Here is a 24,080-nt window from a genome sequence, read left to right on the forward strand (position 1 = left end):
ATTTAAATGAGAGATCCAGTTGAAAAGACCGTTGACATATACCCTTAGTGGGATAATTAAAAAGCACTAGCAGCTTTGATTTCCATTTTCATGAATACATACAAGACAAATCTGTATTTTACAGTTAAAAGTTATACAAAAAGTCAAGCCCTGAAGTATTTCTTCCCCTAAGAGAAAAGTTCTGATGTTAAAACTTTGTTAAAAAAAAGAGAGAGAAAGAGAGAGAGGTAGTATGTGAAAGTATTTTTACTTAAAATGTTGAAGCCCTGCACCGCTTATAATATAAATGAAATGTAACCTTCTACTTATTAACATTTTTGCCATTCAAGAGTCAAATTTATAGAACTCAACAGAATGTTAAACCTGGAATGCCATTAAAAAACAGTGGTTATATAACTGGAAGAACGTCAATGAATTCAACAAAAAGTACACTGTATTACATAATGCTGTGCAGTTAACAGTTTAGCGATAATATGTTTAGTGGTAAAATGCGAACAAAATACACTGAAGTATTCTGAGTCAAGAGAGCTTCATTTAATCAACTTTACTTCATATACTTTTACCATATAGAGAAAATATCCTTCAAAACGGAGTCATTTGATTCTTCATTGTTTTAATAGCACACAATTGTTATAAGGTATCCATTCTAGCCCTAGCATAAAATTAATCAATAAATAACTCTGAGAGAAATATCCATAAGTCACAGGGAACTCATGTAGTTCATACTATTCTTAGTCTCTATATACAAGCTACTGTAGTGCCTGTGCACCTCCATACAATGAAACCAGGCAAGGAACGAAAGTTAGCAGCCTTACTCTTACCTTGCTAAGTGGATGCATCGGAAAGTAATAAATAGCCTCATAAAATTAATCAATACACTCTACCTGTCAAAGGTGAATACGACATACTTTTCATAAAGTGTAGGCAGTGTTCCTAGAAATCCCATTAAGGAAAACCCAAAATTTTCATATAAAAAGTGCACAAAGTTGTCCTGTGTGTAAAAATCTCTTAGTTTGGGTGCATTTTTTTTTTTAACAAAAATAACTCACACTACTCAAATACATTAAAAGAGTAAAAAGGCAGACAAACAAAATATACACACAAACAACAAAAGGAATGATTTCTAATGAGATTTGGAATGAGGACAAGAAGAGGTTACGGGAGAGAGTCTCCCATATCACCAGAGTCAATGGAACTGCCTTTCACAACATAAGTGATGCCCAAATGGAATGAGCTTGTAAATATGAAAGCTACAAGGGCTTCCCTGGTAGCACAGTGGTTGAGAGTCTGCCTGCCGATGCAGGGGACACGGGTTCGTGCCCCAGTCTGGGAAGATCCCACGTGCCGTGGAGCGGCTGGGCCTGTGAGCCATGGCCGCTGAGCCTGCGCATCCGGGGCCTGTGCTCCGCAACGGGAGAGGCCGCAACAGTGAGAGGCCCGCGTACCGCAAAAACAAAAAACAACAACAAAAAAAGCTACAAGATGGGCAAACATGTACCTGAACAACTGTTAGAGTTTAATTCAGGAACATAGCTTCAATGCTTTATAATTTAGGAAGCAACCCCTAAAAACAGTCAATTGATTTGATTTCTTAGAAATTAGGAAAAAAAAAAAGCATTTGAAAAAATTACTCGCTACAATTAGCAACAGAGGAACAATATTAAAAAATCAAAATACAAAATGAGGAATATAGGAGCCAAGGTCCCAAAGTACCGAAAGATAGACTCAGACTTCTTCACGTTAGAATTAAAAAGATATACAGTTAAAGGAAAAATTAACCAGGCTCTGCACAGCAGGTTAAATATGCAACCACTTCAAATGGAAATGATCTAGTCCTTATGTGTAGTTCTGGGAATGTGCTCTAACATCCAGTTCTCTATAGACAAAATAGCAAAAGCACATCATTTCATTAGCAAAGGCCCCTTTGTTTTAGACTTAAATTCACCTCTGACCCACTGAAGTTTATATTAATTATCAAACTACTATTTTAATAACATTTTAAGCTTGCAATATATTTTTTTCATGCCTATCCAGATCACTGGTTCAGAGGTATATATGCTTTAAACTAGCCAAATTTACAAGTCTCCATGGCATCCTCACTCAGAAAACATTCAAACGCGACGGTTTCATAGTGTTATGATCGTTCCATCTTCTTCTAAGAGTTTTTGATCTGGAGCACGTGTTTCATATTCTGTATTTGTGCCACTTGCTAAGGACGCTAAGCTCACTGCATTAGAAGGAATAAAACCGTTCTGTCCAGATTCAAAACTGAGTTCTATTTGTGTTAATGATTCCAGGCTCTCAGTGTTACGCACAGCCTTAGGGATCTGCTGTGGCACGCCACTGTCTTCAATAATAATGTCATCTTCATCGCTGTCTTCATCCTCTGGCTCAAAGCTCGGTTCGATCTGCTGTGGATAGCCAGGAAGGCTGTTGTCAGTAGACTGGCCAGAGCTGCCGGAAGTCCGACTGTTCCTAATGACATTATTCCTCTGGTTTGCTGGTCTCACTGTGATGATGAGGTTGCGGCTGTTTGCAATCATCATGTCAGTTACTTGATCTAGACTCTTCCCGGAAACTTCTATGCCATTAACTTCTAAAACTTCATCATTAACGGCTAATAGTCCTGTGCTTTGAGCCAGACCTCCTGGCACAAGTCTGGATATAAAGATCCCTGGGACCTTCTCTAAGCCATGGGGTGTCACCCTGACACTGGAGCCATCCCGGATGTAGAATCCTAGGGGTTTCTCCGTGCCATATTTGTAAAGACGGACCCTACGATGTGTTTCTGGAAGGATATCCACGTCTATAATAGAAGACACAGGTCTGAAGTCCTGGGGCATACTAATGACTATGTGTGGCTTTTTTCTATGGTTGTCAGGACGCAACACATTGGTTAAAACATTCTTCTTCTTTATTAGTGTGTCTGTACCAAAGGCACTGTAGTCTGCTTCTTCTGTTTAAAAATAAAATAAAATAATTATAGAAATGCTGTAAAAACGCCCATTTATCTATTGTGGAATCTGTACAGAAAGGACAACTCAAAAATATTTGGTACGTAAACAAACTTGTTAAATATCAGCCTGTTCCTACCGGCTGAAAATGTAGTGCAGTAGTAAGACATGATATATACCAGAAAAGCCCAATAGGTGGCCCTCTCGAGTATTCACCATGAAGTTACCAAAAGTTGAAGTTAAATTTAATAAAGCTCAATGACTTAAACAACATTAAATATGGCAGATGAAATTCTGATAAGCCTCGCACACACATTCTTAAACACCATTTAAAACAAGTTATTTACATTGTATTTTCCCTATGTTTGTTTAAACACCTCCAATTTGCATGTTTATCATATTTGAGTCAATGACACGAAATTGGACACTTTTGAAGCTCAAATACCTGTATTAGAGTCTGGGCAGACAGTGTACAGGCAGACCTCTTTTTACTGCGCTTCGCAGATAATTGTGTGTTTTTACAAATTGAAGGTTTGTGGTGACCCTGCACCGAGCAAGTCTACCGACGCCATTTTTCCGACAGCATTTGCTCACTTCGTGTCTCTGGGTCACATTTTGTTAATTCTTGCAATACTTCAAACTTTCAAATTATTATACTTGTTACGATGCGCTTTGATCAGTGATCTTTGACATCACTACTGCGAAAAGATTATGACCTGCTGAAGGCTCAGGTGATGGTTAACATTTTTTTTAGCAAAAAAGTATTTTAAAATTGAGTTATGTATTTTTTTAGACATGATGCTATTACACGCTAAATTTGTGCAAGAATTCATGTGACTTGCTTTATCGCGATATTTGCTTTATTGAACCCTCAATATATCTGAGGTCTGCCTGTAATTAAATGAAATGGATAATACACATAAAATGATAATGTAATTAAATGAATGCATATCAAACACAGGAATTTTGGTCTTCTGCAAGTACACTCTCCCTCAGTTTTCTGGGGGAGTTCTTAACCTTTCACTTTCCCACTTTTGAAAGAGGCTGAGGTATAAGACAGAGACAATAGGGAGGGGTGAGGATTCTGGCAAAGCTGAGAGCTCCTGCCCCATTTAATGGCATGGCTTTTCTCACTCCAGGCAGCTTTTCTTCACGGACTGTAGGAATTTGTGTGGACAGTCCAACTTGTCAGAAAGTCTTGTTTTGTTAGGTTAAAAAAAAAAAAAACAACTTCCCATTTTAAAATGCCAACACCTAATTAAATAACAACAAAAACCTGTTTGAGCAAAATAACGTCTGGGGGATGAATTTATTCTTCAAGCCAGCAATTTATAATTTCTGATGTAAACTAGGGAAAACAGGGCACTAAAACTAGATCTTCTTAAATCCCACAGCTGGAGGTAGACAGTCTACAAACAACACATCTCATCAGAGGATGAGGAAACGGAATTAACAGCAGGCATAAAAGGTGAAATCACATTTCAAAAATAACTGGAATGGGGATAAACTAACAAGTCACAATCTCCAAGGATGAAAAAAATATTTAATAAGAATAAAAAAGACAAAAGTGCCCCCACCAACCCAAGAACTAGTTTAAAGTCCTAGTCTCAATCACTGCTACAGACAACAGTAACATCACCAGACTGTGTCTGCACAGGGCTTCCATCTGTAGTTTCTTGTCACCCAACTCTCGGCCCCCCCTGTCGGTAAGTATTATTACCTTTACTTTACAGACCAGGAAATTAAGGGTACAAAATAAGGTACAGACGGAAGACTGGCCCCAGGTTTTCTTATTAAGGCCAATACCGTACATGTTCAATTCACATAGTGAATGTTAAATGTCCACTGTGTGTCAGAGCCTGGAGAACTTCAGTATTCTTTTCTCAGTGCTGCTTGAACACTCTTCAAAAGCCAGTTTCAGATAAATGTACAAGACTAGGGGTACCTGGGGACTTCCCTGGTGGTGCAGTGGTTAGGACTCTGTGCTCCCAATGCAGGGGGCCTGGGTTTGATCCCTGGTCAGGGAACTAGATCCCACATGCATGTCACAACTAAGGAGCCCACCTGCCACAACTAAGACCCAGCACAACCAAGGGGAAAAAAAAAAAAAAAAGCCTAGTGGTACCTGATTTGGGGGCATTTTCCCCCCTGGGGATAATTTTGCTTCATTTATGGAGAAAGTACTTACACTGTGTTCTTACAAAGACAGAAATTTATAGTTTGGCTTGGGAAATAAATTGACTGACAAAAGAATCTTTTGGGCAAAATGTAGCCAAAAATCTATCAACAATGATCTTCTACTGAATGTGTTTATTCAAAATTGTATATTTCATTTTACAATCAATTAAGAAAGCCCACACAATTTTTATATGGGAAATTCCAGACCATACAAAAGGAGAACAAAACTAAGTTGCCTACATACCTATTCATGGGAAACCTGACCAAAAAACCCCCCAAATCTGCATAATTTGGCATCGCATCCAGACTCTGTTTGAATGCTCTCTGCTAAATTCTCAAAAGCAATATGCCCCAGTACAAAGGCACCTTTGTTCTCCCATCTAGCTAATCAGTTTCCAGCCACTGGGAAAAGAAATATTTTGGCAGAAAGCCAGGGTGCAGGGTGTCAGTTTAAAGTGTAAAGGTGAACATCTACAGGGAACAGGGCTGACGTTCCACCTGAGCATGTCTGTCAAAGTACAAAACTCAGAAAGAGACGGAAAGTTGGAATCCTGGCTCACGGCAACCTTTCACTTGTATAAACCCAGGCTTTATGCAGCAGTATGTGATATAGGCTCAACGAAACCTCACCTATCCCGAGCCCGACAATCTCAGCTCACCGAAACAGACAAGGATCTACCCCTGGAATGCCGCCAAACAGCCAAACTGGATGTCTCACTTCCTTACACACAAAAAGCCCCTGTGCTTTACTCACAGGGGAAGGGAGCCCTGAAGGGCCTCCCTCTGAGCCTCTTACTTTTTAAACATTAATTCCAAAAAACCCTGGTTATCTCATTCCTCAGCTCACAGTCTTAAGTCACAGTCAGGGGTAAGGGTCCACTAGTGAGTGGCAGGCACAGATAGAAAAAATAAAAGCCTACAGTGACGAAAAAGCAAACCTGAAAACAAACAAACAAAACAAAAGCGTTATATAAATCCCAGCAGCATCCGTGTACAGTAACAAAACAGTAACAGTTCATGGTAGAGTCATCAAGAAAGTTCAAGATTATGACCCATTTCAAGTTCAGTAGGAAGACAGGGTAAGAATGAAATAATTTTTGAAATTGTTCTAATCAAGGGGTGGACAACCTTCTTCTGTAGAGTTGTACAGTAAATGTTTTAGGTATTGCAGGTCATATGGTCTCTGTTGCAAAAGCAGCCACAGGCGACACAGAACGGAGTGATCATGGCTGTGTTCCATGAAAACTTTATTTATAAAAACAGCCAGCAAGCCTGAGTTTGCCAACCCTTGTTCTAATCCAAAATGGTTAAATGAAATAGATGTGGCAACTTTAAAAGGATTAAACATCACTTAAAGCAATATTCAAAGCCTGCAGATCCCTTCACTTCCTAATATAAGAAAAATCAATTGCCAGATACTTAAGAAGCACCTGTTACTATGTGGCTAGACACGCTGCTATGTGCTGCAGATCCAGTGCACAAAACAGCTAAGGTGCTTGCTTTCATGGTGTTTACAGACTAAAATAGATGGCAATTAACAAAGAACTTGAAACCATTATATTACTACAAAGGTGCCAAGAGCTGTGAAGTTTATCAGTGGGAACTCAGCCGGGTCTGCAGGGTAAGGCAAGGCTTCTCTGGGGAGTGTGGTTTATACTGAGACTGGAAAACAAACCAGTAGCTAATCAGGTAGAAGGGAGGGAAGAACTTCCAGGTGCAGATACAACAAATACAGAGCCGGGCAGGATGGGGTCGTTGGAGGAGACAGTGAGAAGGCAGGGTGGGAGGGGAGAGAAGAGGAGGAGTTAGAGCCAAGTCAATGCAGCCAGGGCCCTGCAGACAGACAGGGCCTCCGGGGAAGTGGGGAGGATTACGGGCTTCAGCCTGAGGGCAAAGGGAAGAAAACCAAGGATTTGGGTTTTTCTACAAAGCTCACTCTGGCTGCAAGCTGAAGGGGCCTGCGGGGGAAGACAGGAGGTTACTGCAGGTAATTTAGGATGGTACTTGGCCTGGAGCAGAGGCAGTGGAATGGGGAAGTAAGTTTGAAAAATAATTAGAACACATTTTTTTGTTTGTTTTTTTGTTTTTTTTTGCAGTACGCGGGCCTCTCACTGTTGTGGCCTCTCCCGTTGCGGAGCACAGGCTCTGGACGCGCAGGCTCAGCGGCCGTGGCTCACAGGCCCAGCCGCTCCACGGCATGTGGGATCTTCCCGGGCCGGGGCACGAACCCGTATCCCCTGCATTGGCAGGCAGACTCTCAACCACTGCGCCACCAGGGAAGCCCGCAAGAACACATTTTTAATAGGCCAGGTAACTGAATAAAAAGTTATGTCAGGAAACGGGGAAATAAGTTTGAAAAATAATTAGAACACATTTTTAATAGGCTTGATGACTGAAAAAAAGGTATGTGTCAAAGGCGACACCCAGGTTTCTATTATAAGCAACTGGCGTCACATTCTGAGCTGCTACTCCACAATCTCCTCTTTTTATTTTATTTAATTATTTTATTTCTGGGGCCGTACCTTCTGTTAAACTATTTTTTACAATTTACTATTAAAATGTATACTCTTTAGACCATTTCTAAATTAAACCCTGACTCACTAAAATATAACCTTAAAACACAACTCCCAAATAACATCCAATGCACAGTAAAGTTCTAAGAGACAGTTTAAGTGGTTGCCCAGTTCCAGGTGTCTGGGCCACAAGGCCATGTCCTAACGCAGATGAGGCTTAAAGCAAGGCCCTTCTGGTGTTTCCAACATACTCCTTTGAATAAACCCATGATGCAAATATGTCTGTCTGATGGCACACAGAAACAGACTGTGACACAGCAAGAAGTTGTGGTGTAGGTATTCTGATCAGATCTGGCGAGAAGTCCGTGCAGGTCAATGGGCCTCAGACTTGGCTGATCATCACAACTGGCTTTTAAAAAATACACATTTCCCTGGCTGCATTCCAAACCTACAGGAATGACCTGAGTACTTTTTCTAAAGGTGCAACCTTTAAATATTTTCGGAGATTGTTTACCATACAATAACCACCTGAACAACAAGAGAGGAAAAACTCTCTTTTTCCCTCAAATAAATGAGGAAATTCTAAACTCTGACAGCGGGAGGGGGCTGGCAAAAGCCCTAGGATCCTCTGCGAAAGTAACTTTTAAAATATCAGGTTTTTTGTTTTGTTTTTGCTTCCACAATAACAGCCCTGGAAATAGAGCCTGGGTTTTCTCCTCTAACAATAAATTATTGTAAAACATAAAACTTTTCAAGATATGCAACGACACTACCCCCGAGTTCAAGCTACGAAGTGGTTTATGCCTTCAATCGTGAGCTTTCACTTCAAAGAAGCTTTATTTCGTAGAGGGTATCAGATTTTAAAAGGTCACATGGTTTTAAAATTTAAAATCGTGTTCATATCTGTCTTTTAAAAAAATCGCTTGGTGCCACATCAAGGGCAACTGCTGCCCTACTGGTTCCTAAATTGGAAGCAACAGGCCAGTAAAACAGAATATGTGTTGTAATTAAGTAAGAAAATGTAACTGTACTTAATGCCATGTTTTACATTAGTTTCCTGAATTTAATGTTCATTAAAGTTTAAGTAAAATCAGCTTTCTACTTAAGCATCTGTTGAGCTTTGTTTAAAAGAAAAAAAGTATCACCACGAACTACAGGGCACTGTGTAACTCTTTAAGACAGACAACATGTTAACTCTACCTAAATAACCAGAGAGTAATCTGGTAAAGGTGGAGGTTGGGGGGCCGTAGCTAGGGTGGTCAGAAGAGGCCCCTCTGGGAAAGTCATATGAGCTGAGAACTGAGGGAGGAGGAGGCAGTCATGGGACCAGCTGCAGGAAAAGCATTCCTTACAGAAGGAACAGCAAGTGCAGGAGCACAGAGACGGCAACGAGCCCGCTGAGTCCTAGGGACAGAAAGAAAGCCAATGTGGTTGCTGTGAGGTGGGAGTGGGAGAATGGAGGAAGGAGACGCTGCTGCGGAGCACAAATCAGGACCGATTTTATTCTGGATGCAAGGGAAACCATTGGAGGGTTTTCAGCAGGAATGAATCGACTGACTGACTTCTCATGTTTTGCTTAAGTCATATTTGTATTACAGTTACTTTTTTTTTTTTTTTGGCCACACCAGGTGGCATGCGGGATCTTAGTTCCCTGACCAGGGTTTGAACCCGTGCCCCCTGCAGTGGAAGCATGGAGTCTTAACCGCCAGACCACCAGGGATGTCCCAAAGTTACATTTTTAAAAACAAAAATTTTCTGTTGAACACACTGCCTATTTCTAGATCAAATTCTAAGGGCTATGAATTGTATTGGTTATTTACCTCTACAGCATAGAAAACTTTTGTTTACATCTAAACATACTTGAAAGGGAAATAGCAGAAGATAACCACCCTTAAAAGATGTCAGGATTAATCCTATGATCACGTAAGTGTTACAATTCCAGTAACAAAAACATGTGGTAGTATAATCCAACACCTATAATCTTTCTAAGGGGATAAGTTTTGTCAGTTTAGAAATAGTCATTCTACATTTAAATACATGCTCCAAACAGCAAACCTGTAATGAAAATTACAACTGCTAGCAAGACAGGCCTTCTATTCAACAACAATGATTTAAATTATTCTGCTTAAAAGGACAAGTTCCACCCCAATGTTTTGTCCTCTCCTCTTCCTTCTCCAACATTCTGTACATAGCTTTTTTTTTTTAATTTAATTTTATTTTTAAATTTTATTTATTTTTTTATTAGTTTCTGCTTTATAACAAAGTGAATCAGTCATACATATACATCTGTTCCCACATCCCTTCCCTCATGCATCTCCCTCCCTCCCACCCACCCTCCCCATCCCACCCCTCCAGGCGGTCACAAAGCACCGAGCTGATCTCCCTGTGCTCTGCGGCTGCTTCCCACTATCTATCTACCTTACGTTTGGTAGTGTATATATGTCCATGCCTCTCTTTCGCTTTGTCACAGCTTACCCTTCCCCCTCCCCATATCCACAAGTCCATTCTCAAGTAGGTCTGTGTCTTTATTCCCGTTTTACCCCTAGGTTCTTCACGACATTTTTTTTTTTTTAATTCCGTATATATGTGTTAGCATACAGTATTTGTCTTTCTCTTTCTTTTTTTTTTTTTTTTTGCGGTAGGCGGGCCTCTCACTGTTGTGGCCTCTCCCCTTGCGGAGTACAGGCTCCGGACGCACAGGCTCAGCAGCCATGGCTCACGGGCCTAGCCGCTCTGCGGCATGTGGGATCTTCCCAGACCAGGGCACGAACCCGTGTCCCCTGCATCGGCAGGCGGACTCTCAACCACTGCGCCACCAGGGAAGCCCTGTCTTTCTCTTTCTGACTTACTTCACTCTGTATGACAGACTCTAGGTCCATCCACCTCATTACAAATAGCTCAGTTTCGTTTCTTTTTATGGCTGAGTAATATTCCATTGTATATATGTGCCACATCTTCTTTATCCATTCATCCGATGATGGACACTTAGGTTGTTTCCAGCTTCGGGCTACTGTGAATAGAGCTGCAATGAACATTTTGGTACATGTCTCTTTTGGAATTATGGTTTTCTCGGGGTATATGCCTCGTAGTGGGATTGCTGGGTCATATGGTAGTTCTATTTTTACTTTTTTAAGGAACCTCCATACTGTTCTCCATAGTGGCTGTACCAATTCACATTCCCACCAGCAGTGCAAGAGTGTTCCCTTTTCTCCACACCCTCTCCAGCATTTACTGTTTCTAGATTTCTTGATGATGGCCATTCTGACTGGTGTGAGATGATATCTCATTGTAGTTTTGATTTGCATTTCTCTAATGATTAATGATGTTGAGCATTCTTTCATGTGTTTGTTGGCAGTCTGTATATCTTCTTTGGAGAAATGCCTGTACATAGCTTTCTAAGAACCATCCCTGCTCTTCATCTCAGCTAGCCCTTATGTCCACTCCCCAAAACTTCACCTATCACTTTTCTGCAGACTTTCAGCCCTTTGATCAGCCTCTAGATTTCCACCCTAAGCTCCAGCCCATCATTTCTGGTTTCCTACGGGACAAGGTTGAAACTGGACAGCCAGATAAGCTTTTTTGTCCTATAACCAAACCAATTTTCTTTCCAAGTCAATCTCTCTTCCAGACTGTACCTGTTTTATGGCACCATCAGGCTCAAATCCAGAAAGCTATTTTCCTCTGGACACCTCTTCAACCCTCTGCCATCCAGGGGGGAGCGCAGTGACTCTCAGATCCTCCCCCTTTATCTTCCTCACCTGGTCTCCTGCCGGGGCAGGCTTCTCAGCGTCTCTCACCGCCCTGCTCCTTGCTCTCTCCTGTAAGACTGCTGCATACTCCAATTCATTCTGAACAGCCAAATGAGTCTTCCTGAAGTAACACTCTAATTGTACCACACCCCTGTCACATACCTAGGAAATCCAGCTTAGGGGTCTTTGGGAAAATGAATTTGTGTGTTTGTAAAGTATTTTGTAAATAGTCAAGTGATACAGGTGTAAGTTACCCTACCCTTGGAGGTTTATTTTGTTGGCGGACTTTAGTTCCTCCAAACCCAGAAGCAAAGATACACAATCAGTGGAATTTCAAAGCCCTAGGAGTGGTCCAATGCTTATCAACTGATTGGAAATAAAGTTTCACCTTCAAGGGTAATTTCTACCCACTCTCTCAAACTGCTTTCTGGGTTGGTTTACAAACACAGTAAGTCTTTGATTATCCCACCAATACTGGGCTTGTGGCTCTCATGTTGCCTTTCCAAACCTCTTCATTTACCAAAGACAAAGGAATAAATGGCACACACCATGGCCATCTATAGGCAGACACAGATAAACACACACACGGAGGAGGCCACAAAGTTAAAAGTTTTAGGGCTCAAAATGCATTTCAATTCTTGCCATATAGAGTGGTTATTTTAAAATGTTCTTTTAAGAGACCAATATCAATGTTTACATTCCTCCAAAATAAAGACTTGCTCTCTGATTTTCCAGATAATTCACTAGTTTTATTTCTGTGAAAAATGCCTTAAAAGGAAAGAAAACATTCACCGGAGGCATACTACATGCCAGAGCACTGCACTGAGCTCATTTAAACTTCCTAGTAATCCTATGAGATAGTATGTTCATTCTATAGATAAAGACACCGAGACCCAGGAAGAATAAACAGCTTTCCTTCAGGTACCTATTAAGTGGTGCATACAGTATTTAAAAGTTAGTTGCTACCAAAAAAGTAGAATGTTTCCCTGACTCCAAAGTCATACTCCTTCTACCACATCTTTCTGAACGGACAAAATTCCATTCAACAAAGTGAAGATTCAATAAATTCCTAATTTCCATTTTTAAAAAATCTAAGAGGTTATAAAGTAATTAAAACCACAATCTTTCAGACTTCCCTGGTGGTGCAGCAGTTAAGAATCCGCCTGCCAATGCAGGGGACACGGGTTCGATCCCTGGTCTGGAAAGATCCCACACGCCACGGAGCAACTAAGCCTGTGCGCCACAGCTACTGAGCCTGCACTCTAGAGCCCGCGAGCCACAACTACTGAGCCTGCAAGCCACAACTACTGAGCCCGCGTGCTGTAACTACTGAGGCCCCCGCCCCTAGCGCCCGTGCTCCGCAACAAGAGAAGCCACCTCAATGAGAAGCCCGTGCACCACACCGAAGGGTAGCTAGCCCCCGCTCGCCGCAACTAGAGAAAGCCTGCGCGTGGCAACGAAGACCCAACGCAGCCAAAAATAAAATAAAAATAAATTTTAAAAAAACCCCGCAATCTTTCCAAAGTATACTTAGTGAAGTGTAAAGATGTCATTTAAACCAATAATATCACAGATGTCTTAACGCACTTGTTAGTTAATATGGTAAGAAGATTCACACAAAATGTCTATTCATTAAATTTGTAGTGAATTCTGTGTATCCTATCAATGAGGAAAATAAACAACTTCTAATTCTAAAACAGTTTTTCTCAACATTGTTACTTACCCTTTTTTTGTATAAAAATCCTAAGCAGTGGGTTGGCCGTTGAAACAGCTTTGTGATAATTATCATCGTTATTTATAGGTAGTAAATCTCCGTGGATGTCTGCATAGCCTACTAAAACGTCAACATTGGGTATCTTATGAACATGTTGCAGTAATCCATAAAACTCCTCAAACTTGCCAGGTTTTGATCTTTCCAGTGAAAACCGACGAAATTCAGCTCCAAACTATAAATAAACATATTAATTTTAAAAAAGGTAACAGGATCCAATCTTAAAATGCATGACAGAAAAATTCACAGGCACAGTATTTCCCTTAATGAAGAAGACAGTTCCGATAACATGGTCTATTGTCAGAAACCTCATTATCAGGAGATAAAACAACATAAGGAAGGCACAGGAATGTGTCTGCTCACTGCTGCATCTCTGACGGGCATTCCCTTCAAGAGATGCAGGCTCAACTTAATCCCCGGGGTACCCAGGCCTCACTGGGGACTGTCCTGCAGAGTGACTCAGCTCAAACAAACCCTGATCCTGACAGCAGTATCTGCTCCTCACTCAGGCCATGGGGTAACAAAGATGTTCCTAAGTCTTTATTTGACTGGTAACAAAAAGCATCTAAGTTTCCTCCCCCATAAAAGGAATTACAATTTCACAGGAAGTGGCAAGAATTAACAGCAACATATACAAAAAGGACTTTGAGTTTCTTGGCACTAAGGTAGGATACAAATGGAGGTATGTCATAGAAGAAACAGGTCTAGAGATAAGAAGTGTCTTCCCTATGTTAATCTTAAAAAAACACACACACGATACATTAAATATATGTCCTCCAACTCTCCAATTAAAGCAAAAGTGTTTACGTGCTTGGCACAGTGCTAGGCCCTAGAGAATGAAAGGCTCAGGCCTGCACCAGAGCTCAGCAATTAGTGGGGAAAGAGAATAACTATAACTATATGAGAGGCATTAAGGGATCACACAAACAGGGAGGACGACACTTCCATCATGTCCAATATTTATCTCCACAGTTCTGGTTCTCAGGTCTGCTTCCCTACTCCAGATTCACACCTCTGCCTTCCAAATGCCAAATTATTTAAGTGGTTCTTATTCAACATTAAGGACTGGCTTCATCTAGTCCATAATAAACAGGATCCATGACTTAACTATGGGACTAGCTAATGGCATTTCCTCAAATGTGGAAACGTAAGAAAGATTCATCAGCCTTCCTCAAAAAGTGCCCCAGTCACACAAGTTTGGGAAATGCTTCATAACTATAATCACACTCTTAGGAATCACTGTGGAGACCAGATATTAAATGCTCAGTTAAGTCCTGTGGTTGATTAAAAAAAAAAAAAAAAAAGTTTTTAAACAAATGTTTGCCAAGGGCTTCCCTGGTGGCGCAGTGGTTGGGAGTCCGCCTGCCGATGCAGGGGACGCGGGTTCGTGCCCCGGTCCGGGAGGATCCCACATGCCGCAGAGCGGCTGGGCCCGTGAGCCATGGCCGCTGAGCCTGCGCATCCGGAGCCTGTGCCCCGCAGCGGGAGAGGCCACAACAGTGAGAGGCCCGCATACCAAAAAAAAAAAAAAAAGTTTGCCAAGTGTGTTTTGACCACTGAACTCATTTTTCCTCTAAATATCTATTATTGGCAAGAAACACTAAAGTACCCCTAAGACAGCCTTAAGCATCTTGCAGAGAAAGTCTCTATCAGAATAATTTGAGCAGGTTACAAATGTGTCAATTCACTTCCCTAAGGATCCCATGGTCTCTCTGAACTCACTGCTTTTGCTATCTCCAAGAAGTTCATCTGCCTTGCTTATACCCACACTACTCACTAGTTTTAAATTAAAATAAAAAATTACTAAAACCGCTTCTTACCTCTAACAAATTAAAAGTTTCCAGAACACATTCCTGAAACATAAACACTCACATCTGTCAAGAAAGTAAGGTGACTCATTTCTAAAGCGCTCAAGAAGTGTAGTCACACCTTCACGTTTCAAAGTAAATAATAACTGGGGAACACCCTTCATATCAGAGTTAGTCTTATGATGTTATAAAAAGTCATAGTTTCTTCTCCATTTTCTTTATTCTGGTATCACAACATCCTAGTGCTTTCTGATTCATCTCAGGGTTTTATTACTTCCCCTGGTGAATGGGAGTAACATCTAATAATTGAATATTTTAGGGCTGCAATGTTTTTGCTAAAGCTTGTGGATAAAAACTCTTTGCTCAACATTTTTTTCTCTTGCTTAAATGTTATGATAAAAACAATGGAAAATTGTATGGCTTCACAAGTAGATGTGCCCTTTTGCAATGTCAGCAGGAAAAAAAAAGAGAAATTGTTATGCTTCTTGCAGTAAAACAATAGGATTAAGAGAACTTTTTACTACATGAAGAAAAATACTAAAATAGAGATAACATTAAGACCCAATCAACAACTATTATAACTTTTTTTAGCCTGGTCTAGTTTGCCTTGGTCACCCAGAATGTGTATGGACACCTGTCTCCCAGCATCTTTTGGTACACTCTAGAAATGAACACTTAATTTTAATATTGTTTGCCCATGAATAATAACTAGGAAATGTACAGCTCCAAGACTATTCCAAGTGTTTAATAACCTAAGGTTATTAAAGGACATCACCTTGATTATTAAGAGCTTTTCCAACTCTGGAGAAACAGGAAGATAAATCAGTTACCAAAGAAAAGTCACATGGTAACTGGTATCACAACTTAACTATACTTATATTTGCATTATCCATTACTTTATTTGTACCATTTCCCCCTTCCATGAGCAAAGATACGACGTTGACACTGTTTTCTATGCAGAAGAAAAAGAAAACCTGAAACGTGGATCTGTACATCACCAAGTTGTGGTTACAACCTCTTAGCAACCAGCTTTGTAAAAAGCTGTGATATCACCAAAGCAGTGAAAAAGGAAGTATTGTTTCACACATCTGTCCAAATATTTTTTAAATGGTAAAGATGCCAAGTGTTTTATTTAATCCATTAAAAATAAATATGTATTTAAAACATAAGGTGTCACTGACACACTAGAAACAGCACCTCTACTGTGCCTATTTATCAGCAGCTAGAACACTAGTGGGACCACACGTTATGAGATGCAGGTTCTCAGAATGCCTTGATTCTATTTAAGAGACACGGTTCACCAGAAGTCCAGTATGGCAGGTCAAATATATAATGGGTAGTATGGGAAAGATTCACAAACCAGTTGACAGAAGAAAAGGGCAGAAAGCCTGAAATTCCAGTCCCCAAGTGCTCGAGGTTTCCTAGTCTGAGAGATAAATTACCATTTGACTGCATTTATCAGAACACCTAGAATCCCTACTCATTTTTTCCTATGATAAAAAGATTAAATACTTGCTACCAAGATGAGGACCATAAACTGAATTTTAACATTATGCAACATCATAAATGTCTTTCTTTTCTTAACCTCAACTCCCACAAACCCAAACTAGATTTATTACAGAAATGCCATGAGAAGGTTCAACCACTGGGCACAGAACTACCGCCACTATACTGCTAGAGGAAAAGCTCTATATATTTTGAGTTATCTTAACCCTTAGTTCAAGCGTGTCACTTCAATTTGCTATGGCAGTTCCACGGAGGACACAGAAGACAGCATATTCGTGAAACTGCTATAACGACATTTCTATTCTTATTAAGCAGAAGCGTTTCTTAACTAGTGCCTATTCTGATACACGAGTTAAGTCGAAAATAACATTTTAAAATAATGTGAAAAATGAATGCAGATACTCTTGATGTGATCATCTCAGTTACAGCAACTTACAGAACTTTGCTTATCAACTCCAGATAATAAAAACCATTCTACCACAGGCTCCAGGGAGCCTTCCTTCTCTACTTCACTGAAAATCACTCCTGGATTTTGCATTCTCCTCCCCCCCCACCCCACCCCGTAGTCTTACATTCAATGATGTTTCATTATTTTTAAAGTTGATATGCTTTTACTTTTCTCCTATTCTTTCATGTGTTTTGATCTTCCCAACTCTTATTTTCAATGTTCTCAGGGCCCAGCCCATGTCCTCTTTTCTATTCTATAAAGCCCAAAACTTATTTTGTAAAAGGTTTTAAGGTTTTGTCATAAAAAGCACACCTTGTCGAAGTCATAAGCTTTCTGAGCCCCCGTCTTCTCAGAGAATCAGACTAGGTTATCTAAGTCCCCTTTGGCTCTTCAATTCATGAAATGCTTGCTGAAAATGTTCCCGTGGCCGCGGATCATCTTCAAATTCCATCTCAAAACCCCCGTTGGAAAAACATTCCCTCACTAATCCCTATACACCGTCCTGCTCAGGGAGCCCTGCAATTTAGGAATTCAGTAGATACCGACGTAATTGAAAGTGAAAACACTTGATGTGAAAAGGTAGCAGGATGGAATGAAGAGAGCACCGGGACTCAAACTGTGAAGTGCTACTCAAACGGAAGGCGATAGTGGTCATTTTATAGATGAAATACATACCAAAGTTAGTGCTAGAAAAATCTCTAAGCAGTGAGCAAAGCTAACTTTACAAGGGCTCTTGAGTTCCCAGGGCTCTCTCCTTCACCACTTGATGCACCCTTGAGCCACAGAAAGGGGTAACATTTTGTGACCACGGGTGTTCCAAATACTCTTTACTCAGAGGTCAGGAGGTAGAATTCCTCCAAAGCTTTCGTACCACGCTGCGCTCAAACGCCTCCCATCCTCGGCTATACCTCGGCCCTTACTCCCATCCTTGAACAGGAATGATTTTTAAGAAGGTAGATTAAGCGCTCAGCTGGTCTCCTCCCTACCTGGGGCAGGAGCAGACACAACCCCCCAGGCTCGTCCTCTTCACAGCAAGCGTATTATCCACCATCTCCTGCCTCCAAATCCCACCACCGCGCCCACCACGGTCCCAGACAGCGGGCAGCTCCTCAGGCTGTCCCCGGCCAGCCCCTGGCCTCCCCCAGGCCCCGGGAGCACCCCCCTCAAGGCCCTGGCCGCCGGTCCCCAGCTAGCCGGCCGCTCCGCCCAGCCCGGGCCCCGCGCACCTTGCTCTTCACCTCCATGGTGCCCAGGCAGCCGCTGCCCGCTCCGTGCCGGTGGCTGCGGTTCATCCTGAGGCCTGGCCCGCAACGGCCTCCTCCAGCCCGGCCGCCCCTCGGAGCGCGGAGAGCGAGTGCCCGGCCGGCGGGCTCGGGACTCGGCTGCGGCCCAGGCGCCTCCTCACAGGCACCTGCAGCGGAGCGACCGCGGCTCGGGTCTCCGCGCAGAGCTCCGCTCGGATAGCTCCTCACGCGGTGGGACCGAGGGTGAGACTGGCGGCGCGGCGAGCGGGAACGCGGCTCCCTCCCTCCGGGCCTCGGCGACGGCCGCGACGGCGGAGGAGGAGGAGGGGGCGGAGCACAGGGGACACGGGCCGCAGCCTAGCTCTCAGCCGCGAGCCCGCGAGCCCGCGCGCGCGCACCCCAGCCGGGCGGGAGTCGCGGCACGTGCGCGCGCTCACCTGCAGCCTCCGTAGACGCCTCGGAGGCTCGCGCTCCGCCCACACCCAATGGGAAGCGCGCACCTGCGCCCCCAGCGCCAACCAATCGATACACGCCTCGCGCAGCGCGTGGGCGGGCCGCCTCCGCGAAAGTCCCGCCCACCGCCGTACGATTGGTCCCACGCTGCGAGGGAGGGGCGGGATCACCTGAAGCTGTGGACCTCCTCTCCCGACCTAGCAGGAGAGCTGGAAAGCGCATGCGCGGGCCCTGGAGTTTCCGCCCCGGGAAGGCCGGCCGGAAGCGCGAGCGCACCTGGAGATGAGCTAGGGCGGCTGGGCCTTTTGTGCACGCGCAGGCGCGCGTCTGGTTGCCCGGGACCCGGCTCGCGCGCCGCGGGGGAATGGGAGGCGAGGCCCGGCTGGTGCGGAGGCGGGGTGGGGCTGCTATGTTTCTGTCACCCCTTGTCTCCCTTCCACTTTGGGATGCTGCCGCGTGCAGCTACGCCCCTCCACCACCCATTTGCGTCGTTTAGGGGTCTGGCTGCAACTCTGATTACAAAATTCAAGTTTTCCCGCCTCTGCAACAGTCACTGGGGAAGAATCTCAGGGCTCTACTGGCTTAGTTTTGTTGGTAGAGACTCTTTCTGCAGTCCGTAAAGTCCCATGGGGTCGAGTAGCCGCTGGGAGGGAGGGAAAGTGGGCAGAAGCTCGGGATGGCTCCTCGAAGGTCCGGCTTCCCCGAGTACTTCTAGACCGGCCCTCCAGGGCTTTTCTTTTTTTCTTTTCTTTTTAATTTATTTTTAACCTCTGAAGTCTTCCTCTCCCTCCAGCCCTTTCTGGGCTATTCGTTGTGTCCACCAATGACAGCCTCCAGATTGCTTTGTCCCCCTCCCCCCAGTGGAATGACCTAGCTATGTCCCTGATAACAAAACACTGACTCCTCTCTAAATGCCCCAGAGCTGGGTTTCTTCTCCCAGGGGCCCTTTTCAGCACTGGCCGTGCTGGGGAGGTGAGGAGGAGACCCCCAATGCTCCCCCACTCCCACACCTGCAGGGGGCTCATCATGGCGCTGCGGCTCATCAAGGAGCTGTGGAACCCTCCTGTGAGCTGGACCTGGGCCGGCGGGGGGCGGTGGGGTTTCTAACCTGAAATGGCCAAGAAGATCTAGTTAGGGTGCTGCATTCCACCTGAGTCCTCCGAGGCTTCCTCCCCTTATCTCATGCCTCCAATCCCTCCTCACACTTTGCACCCCTCCTTCCCAGCACTTGTGTCAAGTTCCGGTTTCCCCATGTGTTTTGGGAGTAATCTGCTCCTGACAGAGAATGACGGCTCTGAGAAGGCAGGGACCTGTCTGCTTTGCTCACTGTGGAGCAGTAGCACCTACCTGACTCCTAGCAGGTACTCAGATATGTCTCTGCTGGGTGCTGGAGCCGAGGAGGGCGATTTCTCCATACTAACTTTACCCCACATGGGTTCAAAGGTGAGAAACCCATCTTTCCCCCTGAGGGGTTCAGTCCACCAAATATTTGTGGGGGAATTTAAAGTTTTTCTGGCCATTTTGGGTGGAAGTCCAGATGGAAGGATCCCATCCCAAGCTGAGTAATAATAAAACTGCCCTCTCTACCCGCTGTTCAAAAGCACCTACTATGTGACTCAAGCTAAACTGGAAATGAAGTGTGGTGCTGTGATGGGGCGGCATGGCAGTTTGGTCTCAAGAACCCCTTAATACTCTTAAAAATTATAGAGGGCCTCCAGGTATTGTGTTCATGTGTGTGATATGTCTTTCAACAGTCATTGTATTAAAATTGAAATTGAGAAATGTTTAAAACACAAGAATACACAAGCGGGCTTCCCTGGTGGCGCAGTGGTTGAGAGTCCGCCTGCCGATGCAGGGGACACGGGTTCGTGCCCCGGTCCGGGAAGATCCCACATGCCGCGGAGCGGCTGGGCCCGTGAGCCATGGCCGCTGAGCCTGCGCGTCCGGAGCCTGTGCTCCGCAACGGGAGAAGCCACAACAGTGAGAGGCCCGCGTACCGCAAAAAAAAAAAAAAAAAAAGAATACACAAGCACACATACCAATAGTCATCAGGGTGATGATATCATCACATGTCCCGTCCCTTCTGGAAAATTCCATTGTATACCTGTCTGACAAGGAAGGTGAGAAGAGCAAGTGACATCTTAGTATTGTGAAAATAGTTTGGGCTTTGAGACGCACCTGAAAAGGTCTCAGGGACTCCCAGGGACCGCTGGGATCTCTGTTCTCAGCTGTTACCTCCCAACCCCCAGCTGCCAGGGCCACTTGCTGGGCCCTAGTTCTGTGGTAGCTATTGCTGGGTGGTGGAGCTTTATTACTGTTATCGGTACTGATTTATCAAGCCCCTTTTTAAAAAGGACGTTCATGGGTGCCACCACACCGGCGTGGGCCCCGCATTCCTGGAGGTGTCGTCACATCCTCTCTGTCCTCCCCCGGGGTGTGGCATCCCTCTTGGACTTTCCTTTCTAGAAGGGAGGGCCGGGCCCGAGCTTTCTGGATCTCCTAAGTGGAATGTGCTCTGAGGCCTGCGTCACAAGTGCGCCTGGGCTGTGTAAGGAAGGAATGTGGAAAATAGTCTGAATTTGATAAAGGTGGTGTGGAGGAGGGGAGCCCCTTCATTCCGAGACGGCTGTTCCGGGCACACGTTTGTTCGCAGGGCCTGAAATTCAGCCTTTCTCAAGAAGTATGAAGCCCAGAGAAACAGCAGAAACAGAGAAGCGTTTATATTTTTGTTTCTTTGGTTTGAAAACTGAACCCTAATCTCATTTCTCTCCATCCTCCCTCCCCACCCCCAAATCCTCAAGCTAAAGCTGATCAAGTCCTACGTGGGGGATGAAAAGCTAGTCCCAGGCCTGGGAGAATGAATACTCGGTGAGTTAGGGAGATAAGCAAAGTGAGTGGATGACACAGATTCTATAAATTACAGGTTCACAAAATCGTTACTTGGGAATATGATGATCGTACCCACACACCGTCATATCTCCCCGCCCCAGCCCATCTCCACCCTCTGAAAGAAGCTATGAGGGTTCCATTTCTGCCTTATCCCTCTTCCCAATACTTTCTGTCTTTAGTTCTTCTGCAACTTAGCACAACTCTTGTGTCTGTTTGAAATTTACCTTGTGAGGTGGAAAGAGCTTGTAATTTTCCACAATTCATTTTATTGATTTACATCTTGCATAACAATGCTTATTTCTTTCCTTCCTCCTCTTGGGGGAAAAAAAGAGGTGGCAAGAAGTCACGTATAATGGTGGTGAGATTTTTTTCAAGAAGTTTCTCTTGCCAGCTCTTTTTCTCCTTGATTGCTCAAGTGCCAGTTTTGATGGAGCTGGTTAATAATTCTTCGAGAGAGAGGTGAAGTGTACATTTATGAATCTCAGACTACTCACCAAAGCATTTTAAGCCCTTTGCAGAGTTGGAATTAAGTCACATGATCCATCCGTTTTCTGGTTAATAGCTTATAACACTCACAGCTCAGGAACCGAATGAATTATCTCCTGTAGCTTGTAAGAAACTGAATGCCATTTTACTTAAAAACCCATCTTCATGGGAGGCAGCATGTGCCAGGCACCGTGCATGAGCCCTGCCCTTGAGGAGCTTGCTTTCTGACCTCTTCCTTCTCTGGGACTCAATTTCTCCATCTGTAAATGCAGACGGATGAGATCATCTTCACAATCCCTTCCAGCTCTTAACATTCTGTGTAACCCCGGAGATAACGGAGATTGATCATTATTTCAATTAGTTCATACCCAGGGTGAACTAGAATGAAAAGCGTAACCTTTCCATCAGGGTCAATAGGCAGGCAGCAGTCATCAGCTAAAATATTCCACTTCCTAGGACGTGTTGATGAAGATGATGATAACTAACATTTATGAGGGTCCACCCTGGTGCTGGGAACTGTGCTAAGTGCCTTCCCCATGAACTATCTTATTTGCTTTTAAGGAGCATGGAAGAGCTTTATACTTGGAGGCCCTGAGATCTTAACTTTTTAAAGTGATAGCTGTTAATTTGAGCCCTTGCTCTGCCTTGTGCTGGCTGGTGACTTTGACCCTGTTCGTTTAACTACTCAGAGCCTCAGATTCTCTCCTCAGATGAGAAACTATACATGAAACTGCTTTGCAAACCATCAGGTTCGGTGAGAACATTGGCGGTTATTAGTTAGCACATAATGTTGCCTACCAAAGCCTTTGGTAGAATTTCAAGAAATTCTTTGAAATAAAACAGAAATGTGTCATAAACCATTCTTCTTGTTTTCACACGGGGTGACCTTTCAGTGGCCATCTCTTAGAGAGGCAGCCTAGAGGGGTCCTTAAGAACGTGATTCCCAGATGCCCACCTTCACTCCTGCCTCTGGCATTTCCTACCTGTGTGACCTTGGGCAAGTCCTTAAGCTCTCTGAACCTCGGTTTCCTCCCCTGTAAAATCAGGATAATAGGAGCATCATTTGTCTTCATTCATGTACAAAGCACTTAGGATAGGACTCGGCACAGAGTAAGGACTCCTTAAATGTTACCTATTATTGTCATAATTGCTGTCTAATTATTTTTATTACCTACTGCCATAATAGAATTCATCAATGTAATAAGTATTTATTAAGCCTCAACTGTGTATACAATACGGTCCTTGGCATGGAGTTAAAGAATAATTTAAAAAAAAAGAATGCAGGTTTGATTTCTACCATCTAGAACTTCACAGTTCACATAGACGTTGGCTCAGCAAGCATCCTTGAATGCCTACTAAGGATCAGGCAGAGACAATACTATGAATGTGATCAAGTTCTTGCCTCCAAGAATCCAGCGTCTAGCTGAGAAGTCAGACCCTTGGAGAGACGTCTTCTGGAAGAAATGTGCGGAGTAGGTGAGGGGGGAGGTTTGCTGGAGTTGACCACCCTAGAGCTCACATCTGGCTCCATCACTAACCAGCTGTGGAACTGTGGGCACACGTCTTCATATCTCTGAAGATCGCCTTCCTCAGGAGTGAAATGAAGATAGTGAGAATATCTACCTCTTTTGAATTCGTAAATATTTATTGAGTGTCTATTTCGTGCCAGATACTATTCTAGATGGTTAAAGATACAGTAGTAGCGAAGACATGACCCAATCCCTGGCCTCCTGGAGCTGACATTCCAGGGGAGGAGAGAGACAGAATACACAAGTTAATTAATTACAAAATATAGCGTGTTAGTGATAAGAGCTATGGAGAAAAATAAAGCCGGGAAGGGGGATGGGGTGGCCTAGGGAGCTTGGGGGTGGGGGGAGGTGTAGAAGGAAAAGGAAAATTTCAAATAGGGTGACAGGGGTGGCCTCTCAGGGACGCTGGAGATGAAAAAGTGATCCTGTGTTTCTCTGGCTGGTGGGAGCGGGGGCGGGGGCGGGGGCGGGGAGCTGAAGGTCAGGGAACGCCTTCCAGGCAGAGGCTCAGCCTGGGTGTGATGATTAAAGGAGATAAAGTTCGATCCGTGC

At 43.8% G+C, this 24,080-nt stretch overlaps 1 protein-coding gene across 1 annotated transcript; it reads right to left on the reverse strand.

Annotated features, from left to right (window-relative positions):
• Nucleotides 1–228: 228 nt before the first annotated feature.
• Nucleotides 229–18,460, reverse strand: PARD6B (par-6 family cell polarity regulator beta). The gene is made up of 3 exons (XM_081255327.1): nucleotides 18,154–18,460; nucleotides 13,118–13,340; nucleotides 229–2,956 (listed from the first exon to the last, which is right to left on the reverse strand). The coding sequence occupies exons 1-3, from the start codon at nucleotides 18,217–18,219 to the stop codon at nucleotides 2,127–2,129; spliced, it is 1,119 nt and encodes a 372-aa protein (XP_081111453.1). The 5' UTR covers nucleotides 18,220–18,460; the 3' UTR covers nucleotides 229–2,126.
• Between the last annotated feature and the right edge of the window lie 5,620 nt (nucleotides 18,461–24,080).

The sequence above is a fragment of the Mesoplodon bidens genome, assembly GCF_964165515.1.
Source record: "Mesoplodon bidens genome assembly, chromosome: 15".
Classification (NCBI taxonomy): domain Eukaryota; kingdom Metazoa; phylum Chordata; class Mammalia; order Artiodactyla; family Ziphiidae; genus Mesoplodon; species Mesoplodon bidens.

Bases quoted from the DNA above. Each gene is read 5' to 3' on its own strand.
- PARD6B (XM_081255327.1), bottom strand. From the start codon at position 18,219: ATGAACCGCAGCCACCGGCACGGAGCGGGCAGCGGCTGCCTGGGCACC. The intron at 13,341-18,153 runs GTGCGCGGGGCC...GTTTATTTATAG, and splicing joins CCATGGAGGTGAAGAGCAAG to TTTGGAGCTGAATTTCGTCG. The intron at 2,957-13,117 runs GTAAGTAACAAT...ATTTTTAAACAG, and splicing joins GATTTTTATACAAAAAAAGG to AAGAAGCAGACTACAGTGCC.